The sequence below is a fragment of the Carassius gibelio genome, chromosome A7 (genome assembly GCF_023724105.1).
Source record: "Carassius gibelio isolate Cgi1373 ecotype wild population from Czech Republic chromosome A7, carGib1.2-hapl.c, whole genome shotgun sequence".
NCBI lineage: Eukaryota > Metazoa > Chordata > Actinopteri > Cypriniformes > Cyprinidae > Carassius > Carassius gibelio.
This window is the reverse complement of record NC_068377.1, coordinates 19,542,815-19,556,179: the sequence shown is the minus strand read 5'-3', so window position 1 is coordinate 19,556,179 and position 13,365 is coordinate 19,542,815. Positions and strand designations below refer to the sequence as shown.

The window sequence follows — 13,365 nt, the reverse complement described above, 5'->3', positions numbered from 1 at the left end:
ACTCCAAAAAGTCTTTAGTTTTATTATATTCATAAGAAAAAGATAGTCTGTACCGATTTTTCCCGGAAAAACACGACCGACTGGAGGCGTGACGTGTGGGCGGAGCTAAAGAATCACGAGCACCAGTAGGCTTTTGCGTTGAGAGCCTTTGGAAGCTGTGACATTTCCCAGAGCCGTTGAAAAACATATTTAATGGCTCTGACATTACCTTGAGGAAAAAACCATCATCCAAAATAAACCATGGCTAACAGTCAGATTCAGCCGTTTATTTATGATCCAGAATCAGACCCCGAGGCTGAAACTGAACGAAAGCAGCAGCAGCAACGACACGCTCCGAGCGGGGCTCGAACCCGGGTCTCCGATGGGAGGCGGACGCACTAACAAGGAGGCAGAGATATTTTAAGCAGTTTTACTCACCGCCTGCGGTTCCAAAACACGATCGTGACCCTTTTTCGTTGGGATTGCATCATCCTTAAGAAATAAACGATACGCAAATCCGTCGTCAAACTGGGCCTTGTTTGTAAAACAAGCATCTTCGAAATGCAGGGAACAAACACTTGCACAACTCCGTTGATGCTCTGTAAAAATAAACTCCATCCACTGGTCCCTTAATGCTGTTTCTCTTTTGGTAATCTGTGCAGGGTTGTCTTGCCCTGGCAACCAAAAACACTCCTTTTGTGACATTTCGCAACACTCTCGCTCTGATCAGTGAAGTCTGTTGTGCTCTCTCTGCTCTGCTATACGGGAGCGCGCGCTCTGCCGGAAGAAGTGCCCTTAGGACCCATATAAGGAAATTCCGCTCCATCTAACGTCACACAGAGCCATACTCGAAAAAACTTTCCGAAACTTGTGACAAACCGGAAGGAGTATTTTTGGAACAGAAAAGCAGTTTTTTTTTTTTACACCAACAATATACTTACAAAATGCGTACTACTTACACAACTCAAGTGATTTTTCAAACTTGATGTGTTGTCGTGGTAGGCCAGTTTCAAATCACATATCTGGCACACTGCCTTTGTCTTGTCCTCACTCAATTCAAAGTGCTCTAACACAGCTAAGGTCTTCATAATTTTGTCTTCTCTTCCAGATGAACTGAATCATGACATTCACTCATGGGCGTTTAATAATCAAAGGCGAATGAGAATCATTTTCGAATCTCAAAATTGAAAATCAAATGCCAACCCACTGAATAATTGAATATTCTGGTACAGCCCTAGTGAACATGTGGCATGACTTGTAAAAAAAGACACTTTCGCATGTCTAAAACTACAACTGGCAACTCAGAGTGTGTGTGATGGATATGAGGAGCCAATAGAAAGCCTGGAGTTGAGAAGAAAGAGAGGAACAGTTAATTTATGGTGAATGTGTGGTAGGACAGGCCTGTTGCTGAAGAGAGAGTTAACTCTGCTAGAATTAGCCTCCCATCCATGTATCAGCGGCTCTACTGATTAACTCAATCAACCAAAACTTATGTCCAATCAAACAGAAAAGAGTTGGAAGCTAATCAGTGTCATCCAGGATAATGAGACACTCTGTAATTAACCAACTACCACAGAAAACACGCTAATTTTTCATTTGGCTTCCTGCTTAAAGATGTTTATTGGCTGAAAACAGCTGGGAGAGACCTCCATTAATGCCACTGGAACGTCCTGAGCTTCTAGACACTAAGGATGATAGGATACCTCAGCACCAGCGATTACTTCAGTTTTATAGGTTATTGCTCATTGTTCATGACACACATGACAGTTCGTCATGTTATGGGCACTTACATCATTTGAAGTGTCTCATTTGTGTATATGACGACATGAGCCCAGCAAACACCATGTGACCCAACAGCTGAAAATGCCAGCGAATTAGACTATATCATTGTTGCCAAAGTGAAGGAGAGGGGAAGGAGGAGAGAATGATCTCTTTAATGCAGAAAGCCATGATAGCCTTTCCTTAGCTAAACTAATGGGGTATCTTAGAGCAGATGCTGTGCACAGAATATAAATGGCCTATTTTCCTCCCTCAGTCGGGGAGACATCATCACGTTTGCATTGCCAAGTCTCCATCCCCGTGGCTTTGTTTACTAAAGCGCAAAAAGTCCCTGTTTTAGCCGAGCTACGCTTTCCATCACTCCCATATCCCAGCTGCGAAGCTTCATTAGGCCAAGAAATTAAAATCAGAGCTCGCCGGCGGGAAGACACCAGACGAGGTGCCATTACATCAATAGGTGCCACTGACAGATGATATGAAAGCGCGATGTCTGATGAACTGCCATCTTTATAACACTTCAAGAGGAAAAAAGGAAGAAAGAAAGCTTCATCGCTCGTCGCATTACGAAGAATGCATGCCATTCCTCCCTGTGTGTGAAACAGAGTCTACAACAGACAGCCTCTTCATTAGCCTCCCTAAAGGAGAGACGCACAATTTGTAATGAAATGTGGTACAAGAATCAGGAGAGAGGCATGTCAGATCAGAGGTGTTGATGGCAGGAAAGGTGGGAGGGGTACAGGCTGTTATTACAGCATGCAGTGTTTATGTCTGAAGAAGAAATACTATAGACACATGCACCTGCGAGAATGCCCAGAACGGAAGGTCACCTGCAGGCAGTGATTAATTTGTAAATAATAAAAGCTGAAGCAAGGACTGGTGGTGGTGGTTGGTGGGTGAAAAGGTGCCTTAAGCACCATTTTGACACTTCATGAGTGCATACAAATATAGTGTACATAGCTTGTAGTGGAAAAAGCTTTGTTGATGATACTGGTGGGAGCGATCTAGTTAGTGTTGTTGAACTGGCAGCTTGCAATGAGGTGACAGGTTAACACAGGATTACTATAGCGATGGTAAGTTTCCTAATAATTTACATTCATGTAATTTGCATTAAGGTGTAAATAAATGTACTTTAATCTTTTTTTGCCATATTTATTTTTAAATTAATACTTTTATTGAGGATGAATGCATTAAATTTATCAAAAGCGACAACAAAGACTTCTCACATAAAGACGATTTCAAAGAAATACTCTTCATCCAAAAATTCTGTAAAATTATCACATTTTACACAAAAATACTACTGCTTAATAATAAGTATTTTTTTAAATGTAGTTATTTTTCTCAATATCACTGTTTACTGTATTTTTTTAGCAAATTCATGGAACCTTGGTGTGCATAAAAGACTTTCATAATTTAGTCCCTTCATGTGTGCAACACAACAACACTGTTTGCACACATGAAGGAAATTACTTTGGAAAGTAATTTGACACTTCAAACGAAGATTTATCACTACTTTGTTACACCAGTAGCTGGGGAAAAGGGGCTGTTAATATATATTTGTCTTTGAATCATACAAGAGATTTGTTAAAGAAAGCGGATTCATCCAGTAATGAAACAAGTACATATTGAGGGAGTCATTTAATCATTAAAGTTAATCATATCAGTGAATGAATGTCTGTGCTTAGCCTCTCAGTGCTCTGCTACACGGGAGCGCGCACTCTTCCGGCAGAAGAGCCTTAGGACCCATATAAGGAAATTCCGCTCCATCTAACGTCACACTGAGCCATACTCGAAAAAAACTTTCCGAAACTTGTGACAAACCGGAAGGAGTATTTTTGGAACAGAAATACTCCTTCAAACGTACAACTTATTTTTTGAAACTTTGTCCATGTTTAGCATGGGAATCCAACTCTTTAACAGTGTAAAAAAACTCAGTATGCATGAAATAGCATTTCACCCCCCCTTTAATCCATAAATTACATTTGATTTTGTTTAGTTATCTAACGTTTTTTTCCCCCCTTTTAGAATCAGGAGAGAACCACAACTTCCATTGAGGAAAAAAACAAAACAAATTATCCAGAATCTAGTTCTTGAAGAGTCCATATTTTTTTGTAACCTGTTGATTTCTGTTCATGGTATTCAGCTCCAATAAATGGTTTGTAAAGAAACAGAATCGATAAAATTCAAATGATACCCAACCCTAGGAATGGCACGAGGTGATGACAGCATTTTTATTTGTTAGTGAACAATTACAATTGATTAAATTGCCTTACACTTTTTATTAATTTTTTTAAATAAAAGACCTTTCACCGTTTAAAACCATCAAGCCGTGTCCTTACGGATATAAAAATGTAACTGTGAATTTTTGTGATATTTAATTAAATATACAAACAAACATATAAAATTTGTCCAGTCAAATTTTTGTTATCTTGGTCACCGATTATTGTCACACTGGCAACAGACATTATATCACACTGCCTAGCGTAATTCTCAAAAACAAGAAAGCTACATTCAATTCAATATTAATTTCAACAGTTCCAGCACTGCTCTAGTGAGAAATCTTTAATACCAATGATGTTTTCACTCTTTATAGGATATTATTCAGACAAATTACAAATAACTAAGGATTCAAAAGAAGTAAATGTCATTACTTCAGGACGAACTGTCAAAACAGAGACTAATTATAATCACTCTTAACAAGAGTCAGACATGAGATGTGCGCGGTGAACCATACGGTTTGTTTATAACAATGGGAATTGTTTGACCCCTAATATGTACAGGATGTCTTTCAGAGGTGTATGAGATTTGATAAACTAAAACAGGAGCTGAATCGTACTGCAGTGGTGCCAGATCAGCTTTTCAAAAATACCCATTCACTGACTAAACAAAGGCAAAATGCATGACAAAAGTTGTCCCATAACAGACTAGCATTTGTGAATGTTAAAGTAGAGAACATTAGCAGGAGTCACTTAAGGAAAGAGCTAATGACTCGGCCTGTGCAGTGCCCTTAGAGGAAAGCTCAGAGGATTTCCTCAGAATTATTTCAGATGACATTAAACAGGAATGACCGAACTAGAATTTCACAAAAATAGTCAAAGGTTAAAATCCAGATCTATCAGACATTGCAGTGCATGCATACTGCAGTTTCCTCATGTACCACAATGCACCATTAACCACAGTTATACCTTAAACTCTGCAGCACAAACACACAAAGCCCTAGAAAACCTTCTGAACACTTTGCCAACTGCCTAGTAACCATAGGGGAGGTTTAACGCCTCGCAAATGACAAGAATGCACTAATCTGTGTTATTTCTGTTGAGTTCTGTGCGCTGTGTTTCTAGGAGGAACTGCTCATCAGATATGGCAAATTTATGATAACGCTTTCAGCTGCCAATAAGTGCGCAGCACTCTCAGCTCCCATTAGCACATTTTACCATATTCAAATCTGCACACATTCCCCCTTAATCAGTTTAGATAAGTGCTTCTCAAACCTGTCCTGTCCCCTGCCCTGCACATTTTATATCTCCCCCTCAATTATCACACCTGATTCAACTCAGCTCATTAGTGGAGACTGCAAGACCCGAAGTGGGTGTGTCAGATATAAAGTGAAAGTGAAAGTGACGTGACATTCAGCCAAGTATGGTGACCCATACTCAAAATCCGTGCTCTGCATTTAACCCTTCCAAAGTGCACACACACACAGCAGTGAACACACACACACAGCAGTGAACACACACACACAGCAGTGAACACACACACACACACAGCAGTGAACACACACACACAGCAGTGCACACACACACACAGCAGTGAACACACACACACACAAACGGTGAACACAGCAGTGGGCACCCATTTATGCTGCACCCCATTTTATATGGAGACATATAAAATGTAAAGTGCTGGGAGTACTTCATGGTGAGGTTTGAGAACCCCTGGTTTAGATAATGTTAAAAACTATTCAAATAATTTGTGGGTTTACTAAAAACTCATGAGTGGCAGCATACAAGCTGAACATGTGGTGCTGTGACACGAGGGGAGCGGGACGGCACGAGTGCTGACAGATTCACCAGCTGCCTGAGTGAGAGACTAAATGAAGGCCTCAGCGCCCTGTATGGGTTAAGCAGATAATGGCCAATCTAACCTCCTCAGGAGATGTCTCTACATGGATGTCTGGGAAATGTAGCCCTTAGTAGCTTTGCCCACAGAACATTTACTTCTGACCATTTAGAGGTGCCATGATAAAAAGAACCAGTCAGATACAAAGCCACATCCACACGAACACTGATCAATACCATTAAACAAACTGCTCAGAGACTGACGCTTTAGGTGATTTCAGACTCACAAAGATACATATTCAATGAGACGAGCAAAAATCCAGACAGTGACACACACACACACACACACACACACACACACAGTGCAAGCAGAATTCAGATTGTAAACCATTAGAGTGAGTGTAAATATTATTTATACTCCTCTGAGAAAAAAGGAATGAAATACATGGCCTGCCACAATCAGCTGATGCTGCCAACCTGGAAACAAAGTTGCTATTAAGAAGTACATAAAAATGAAATTAATAAGTGTAAGACATCCCGGGCTGAGAGAGAGACAGCACCTGTTCACTTCCTCACGACTGTTGAAATTCAATACACATGTACACAGAAGCTCACTTCCACCATCACAGACAATCAATTGCTTTACTCTTTCACACCATGTTTTATGGATGCCGCTTTGCTGCATTGCAGCTTAAGGGATAGTTTAATTCTGTGGTGATTCCAAAGTCATTCCTTTCTCAAATTCTTTCAGAGCCTAGAATCCATGTCTACAATCCAGGCAATCATTGAAATCTTTCAAAGGGTGAATTGCGTGCAGGTGTAAACAAAATGCAACCATCAGGAAATAGATAGAAACAATTTGGGTGTTTCTAAAATAGCTTCGCATTTGAGGGCAAAGATTACTGAAAAACAGCTCTATAGAGCGAGAAGCTAAACCTGAAAAACGTGCTAATGAGACCTTTTCACAGGTTAAAAAAAGGTAATTAGGCTAAAGGCCATTCACAACAAAGACAATGACTATAATGATAACTGCAACCATCAAGTTTTTATAATAATTCTAATTCTATGAGAGCAGTGAAGTCTACATCACAGCAGGTGTATAACTAAAATACAATACAGAGAAATATATCATTGAGATCACTTTCAATAATGTTTTTTTTTCCCCAGCTGATGAATGAATCAAACATTCCCAGTCAATCAGAATACACCAGACTTTGAAGAGCTTGACCATTTAAAGTAAGAGACACCAAAAAATCTTGATCCATTATATTTGTACTATTTTAAGAAAATATCTTACTGAAAATCTCAAAATCTCCAGTTCGTTCTTATAAAGTAGTGGTTGACCGATATTTGCAGTTTTTCAAATATCAGCATGTAAACAGTGCTCACATTCTCCCTCTTCTCACCGCTGTCTTTAGAAGTCTGTCTTATAATCAGATCAGAGCTTTAAAACAAAGGAGTTAAAATGTACATAATAAAGTATTATAACGACTGCTTTTATATTATTAGTAAGAAAAACAAGAAAAACAAGTGATTCCCAATGCACACAAACTTCCCAGAATACTGAGTGTCCTGTTGGTTACAGTGATTACTTCCATTTTAATTATATTTTTTATTAAATATTTGTTTATTTGTGAAAAATACGCTGTCATTTTAAATGATTTAACATTTCTTATATATTAGTCCAAAAAAAAAATAATAATAATAATATCGGTCAACCACTATCTATAAGACATTCTGTAAAGCTTGTCTGAGTTAGCAACAGTAACCAAAGGGGGGTGTATCAAAAGATACATTTAAAGTCAGCAAGAAATAGTAATTGTCTTTTCTTCACCTATTGTGATGTATATTAATGCTAAAATATAATTTATGATACACTTAGCAATATTCCATAAACAAATATGATCTGCCAGTTTTGATTTCATGGTGACTATAAAAGCTGCCGTTGGTAATTTCTGCACCACTGTTATTACCAAATGAAAAAAAAAATTCAACCCTTTTATCCATTTCACAGGTAGTCCTGCCCCACACTCACATCATTGGCTACCATTTAAGTGAACAGAAATATCAACCTGGCCTGGTTAAAATTCAAAAACCTACCTACACACACCACCTTTAATTAAAACAGAAGTGACTTTGAAGTGTCCATTTATACAGCCAGCCAAAAGTGTATGTGTGCGAGGGTGATGACAATCAGTCTAATGAGTGTGGTGTTACATGTGTTTACAATGTCAATATTAAGCAGATGAGCTGGAAAGGAAAACAGAGAGAATGAGTTGATTTAGCAGACTATGTGTGTGTGAGTGTGTGTGTGTGTGTGTGTGTGTGTGTGTGTGAGAGAGAGAGAGAGAGAGAGAGAGAGAGAGAGAGCATATCTGTGTGATGAGCAGACCCGCAAACATCCCCCCATCCACACAAACATGCTTAAAAGGAGAGACATCTCTGGGCCAATTAAATCATTGACTGCGTTCTTTGACTATAACACAAGCGTGTCATTTGTTATTCTGTACTTTTTGTCAAGTGTTCGTTTTCTTCTATATTCTCTTTTCAATACACCATGTGTGCTGCTATGTTTATATCAGTCTTGTCCATGTCCTGAATAAACGCTTTCAAACCAGTGTAGCTTGTTGTTTTCTGTCCTCTAAAAAGAATGGAAGGGGAGAAAACAGAGAAGAAAAGAAAGAAAGACCAATAATGGACTGAGACAAAGTGATGGACAGATGAGAATATAATGAAAGAGTCAAACTTTTCTTTCTTTCAGTATATCTGATGATGAAGACTAGCACCCGTGGCAGGCGGACAAAAGCTGACACGTGTTCCCCGCCCTTTACATTCTTGCCCTCTACTAGTCTCCGTCCAATGTTGTTCCCTTTCTCTCTGGTCCCAAGGCTTGTGACAGGCAGATTGTGTGTGTGTGTGTGTGTGTGTGTGTGTGCGTGTGTGTGTGTGTGTGAGGGCAGAGAGATAACCGCTGCCTTCTACTGTGAGGCTGACATTCAGCAAAGAGCATGAGCTGCCAGACCACAGCAGCCCTTTAACACAATGAGCTCTAAATAACCATATGCCACTATTATTATTGCTTTTATTGTAATCTTTTATCATAATTTGAATCTTCATATATTCAGTGGATAATATATACTTTGAATACAGGAAGATTTCCTGAATGCCCCTTATGGGATCCATTTATTGGAAGAACAATCAAACCATCAATCAATGTCAGACAATCCATAAATCAATTTTAATTGTAGGGTTGATAAAACAAGTAATGGTTTTCTGATTAATAAAAAAAACAAAACAAACATGAATGAGGCTGATGAGTGTCGTATGCAAACTTCTTGACAGAGGGGTTTTTAGATGCGCAATCACTGGTGTAGAGGGAGAAGAGCAATGGGGAGAGAACACAACCCTGAGGAGCTCCAGTGCTGATCGTAGGAGTGCATTTTATACTCATAATCAGGGCTTGACATTAATTTTTTTGCTCACTAGCCAATGTGGCTAGTGGTTTTCCAAAGTTACTAGCCACACAGCATTTTTACTAGCCACATTTTTGTTGTTGTGAATATACTCTCATATTATATACCAGCCATTCTCAACCTGACTTCCACTTTTCGTTGAAAAGTCTTTTGTTTTCCTGTCTCTTCTTCCTTTTTCTCGCGTGTTGTCTGCTCACCGGGTTTTGTTACACCTTTTATATGTCGCAATAGCTCCACAACGACGTAACTCCAGCAGGGCAGCTAGCTGTTTCTTAGTTTCTGTCACTAGCACGCAAGCGCAAGGCAACACTGTGTGCATTAGTGATGCGCGGGTCGGGTTGGGATGGGTAAAGAAATTGTCACTTTATTGTTGGGGCAGGTAATTTAAAACAAAACAAAACAAAAATCCATATACTGTATGTTGTAGTGTTGGGCAATATGGTCATTTTTCAAATCAGATCAGATGGACGATACACTATATTATCGTGCCTGGGTGGAGCAAGAGAGAGACTCTTTGTTCTTGTCATAGCATAACTATTTGGTGTTTTAAACCGCGCAGGTGCCCCAGAGAGAGCATATGGAATCACCAATAATAGAAAAAATATACTTTCAAACATTCAGATAAACTAACGTTAAATATAAAAATACTGTATATTAAAACAGCTAGTTCATATATAGTCGGACGCAACAGTCATATCGCATGTCCTGTGACAAATTTGCCTCATCTGCGCATAGAAGTTATCAGTCTAAATGTTCTGCAATATCAGTCAAGGGTGAAAATCAATAGTAGATTTCATTTGAAGTCCAACAGTTAAACACTAATACCGGACATAAACAAACACGTTTAATATAAAGTAGGCTATTCAAAACAGGTAGGTTCATATACTTGGAGTAAAGTTGAATTGAAATGCTGCATCAGTCAAACAGCGCTCCGGACCGCGCGCCCCACGACGAGACCGACGCACCACCATAGAAACAAGAATGAGATAAAATATTGCACATATATAAACTTTTCAGATTACTTGTTAAAGTGCAATGAAATACCTTATATCTGCCGACGACATATGTCTGTTTGTGGATAGAGACTTCTTCGGCTACATAATCCTCATTTGCGTGCGCGTGTGTGAAATGTGGTGCTGAAGTGAAATAGCTGGGCAGTTTGATAGCTCATAACCTGTAGGTCGGGTAAGGAAACTTTACTTTATTTGTGGGGCGGGCCAAATAATTTCATAAAAGCGGTACTCGCGGGTTGGAAAAAACCCCGACCCGTGCATCACTAGAGTGCATGTAATACTCATGGGAGTTGTAGTCTCATAGTGTCACACTGCAATATGGCTTATTTCATATGCCTTTTAAAAACAGTACAATTATTCAACCCGCCAAACTGGCTAGTTGGAGTCCCTTTGTTACCCGCCACGAGCAAAATCCACCCGCATTTGGCGGGTGTTAATGTCAAGCTCTGCTCATAATAATTAATATTTTATTCCTGTGATAAGAAATTACAAATTTCCACACAGTGTCCTATGATCCTTCAGAAATCATTGTAATATGCTAATTTGATTTTCAAGAAACATTTCAAAATTGAAGAACGTTGTGCTCCTTAATATTTTTGTGGAAACTGAAATAATTATTTTCAGGATTCTTTTATGAAGAATATAAAGTTTAAAAGAACTGCATTTATTTGAAACAGAAATCTATACATGCCTTTACTGTAACTTTTGATCACATGCATCCTTGCTTAGTAAAAGTATTAATTTATTAAAAAAATAAAAAATACATTTTCAATCTGAATCAAATTAACTGAATCAAATTGAGAGCTTGTGAGTCAAATTAAATAAGTAAATCTGTATAAATGCCTAGCCCTACCACTGATCCATCTCTCGAAGCTATCCATTGGTTTTAGAAAAGACTGACAATGTCACTGTCCTCACAGCAGCTCAGAGCTTACGGACAGATACAAACAGATGAAAGGGTGGTGGGGTGGAAGAGTGTGACACAGTAATAATGAAGGGCTCGTGTACCTCTGTCTCTCCAGGCTTGACCAGGTAAATTGCACTTCTGTCACACGCATTATCCATGCAGACTGGCAACAGGTGGTCTTGGGAGCCATCACCGTCTGAGGCAAAACAGAAAGAGGGAGAGAGAGAGAGAGAGAGAGAGCGTGAGGAGGTAAAATGATGTCCATGATATACTAATGCATCGTTTCATTGGGTTTGTAACGCTCCACAATTCAGCATATGGAGATAACATCATGTGATCTTGAGCGTGTGTAATGGAGTGTGTAGCAGCCTGATGCATAGCAGTTTGTCCTGGTGTCAGAATCCTGTGCCCGAGTCTTTATTCCTTCATGTTTACCACTTGCATGCTTGACACAAAGTACCTACAGTACTGTTAATATGAAATACTAACAAATCAGGAGATCAATAAATGAAATCAAGAAAAGAAAAAGCAACTCGACTGAATATTGGAAAGAGAAGAACTGGAGGCAGAGCAGTGGTGTGAAATGTATGCATTAACATTCATAGCATCTACCACACACCAAATAGCCACGTAGATCAAACTGGCAGCCTGAGGAGAAAAAGAGAATAACACGCAAACACACAAGTTTATATTGCTATCATGGTGAGGACTTTCCACTTTCGGATTCCTGAAGTGCAAACTGTAAAGCACGTTGCTCGCAATGTCAAGGTCATGGGTTTGATTTTTGAATATATGTATTTGGTTGTGTCGCAGTATACAAGTATTGACGATTTTAAATAATGATATCATGGTGATACTGCATGTATAATAATATCATAAATAAGCCAGCGCCAGGAACTTTGGATACTAGTCTAACATAGTAGATGGCTGTATAACACTGGTTGCCTAATGTAAAAAAAAAAAAAACAATCAGCAGTAAGCACTTTGACCTCCATCATCCTGCAAATTTCTCCATTGTAGGATTAAGTTAGTTTGCTAGCACTGAAATAAATGGGAAATGTTACATTAAGGTCGTAGCTATGTTGTTACAGCTCCTTTAGAATATTGTTTTTTTTTCTTTTCTTCAAAATCTATCTATCTACAGAGACCGCAACACGAGCACCACCCGACTGCACAAAATGCCCCCATCACAAGAGAAAGCTGCAGCCGCACAGAGATCCTCCAGCCTGTTTGTGCCCCGCACAAAGTCTCTTCACACGGGACATGGCAAGCGGCAGAACTGAGGTGGCACTCGCGCCTTGGTCCCGGGGTGGATGTTACCAGAAAAGCCCAAATGGTGTCACAATTTAGCTTTGTACACTGAGGCGGGAACTGGAACAATTCTTTCTTACTCCATTACTGGCAGCGAACTATATTAAAGCTAATGATAGTGCTATGCCTTAATGCTAGTATTTCCTGTCACTGTTTAAGTTCAGAGATGAAGACCGCTATCTACGAACTCAAATGAAACAACTACCATGAATCTTGCATGATTTAAATTTTTTTTTTGTGTAAATATCGATATTCCATTTTTGAGAATCGATACAGTATCGCTAAACAAAATATCACGATACTCACACATACCGATATTTTAGATATATCGATAACAGCCCTAGTGTTCACTGCTGTGTTTGTCTGTGTGTTCACTGATGTGTTCATTAACTTTAATGGGTTAAATGCAGAGCACAAATTCCGAGTATGGGACACAATACTTGGCCAAATGACACTCCACTTTCACTTTATATACTCAGCAAGAAAGATAAAGTTTTACGAAGAATATCACTTTACAAAACCCAGTGAATAAGCTAAAGTATTCTTAAACAGAAATATTGTATGTTACAAGAAACAGAATAAAATAATAATTCTGACCAGTATTTAGAAAACAGAATGAAACGGTAATAAAGACCATCAGTAAATAAGTTATTTTTATTGTGTTAAATAAAATTAATGTCTAAAGTTAGTAAATTACCTCTCGTAGTCCTAAAATGCAGTCCTAAGAAGCATTTAGCAAAATACAAATTACATTTCTCATTTTTTTTCGCACTTTCTTGCAACTTGCGGTTTGAATTAAGATGGAAACTAGTCGCAGTAGCCCCAGTATTCTTCAAACGTAATCAAAG

At 38.9% G+C, this 13,365-nt stretch overlaps 1 protein-coding gene across 2 annotated transcripts in view; it reads right to left on the bottom strand.

Annotated features, from left to right (window-relative positions):
- The window catches only part of LOC128016734 (T-cell immunomodulatory protein), a 128,304-nt gene that overhangs the window by 71,951 nt on the left and 42,988 nt on the right, over positions 1 to 13,365 (bottom strand). For both annotated transcript variants that reach the window (XM_052601445.1, XM_052601446.1), the window contains exon 9: positions 11,308 to 11,402. In XM_052601445.1, the coding sequence (XP_052457405.1) occupies positions 11,308 to 11,402 (95 nt within the window). The remainder of the gene's footprint in view (positions 1 to 11,307; positions 11,403 to 13,365) is intronic.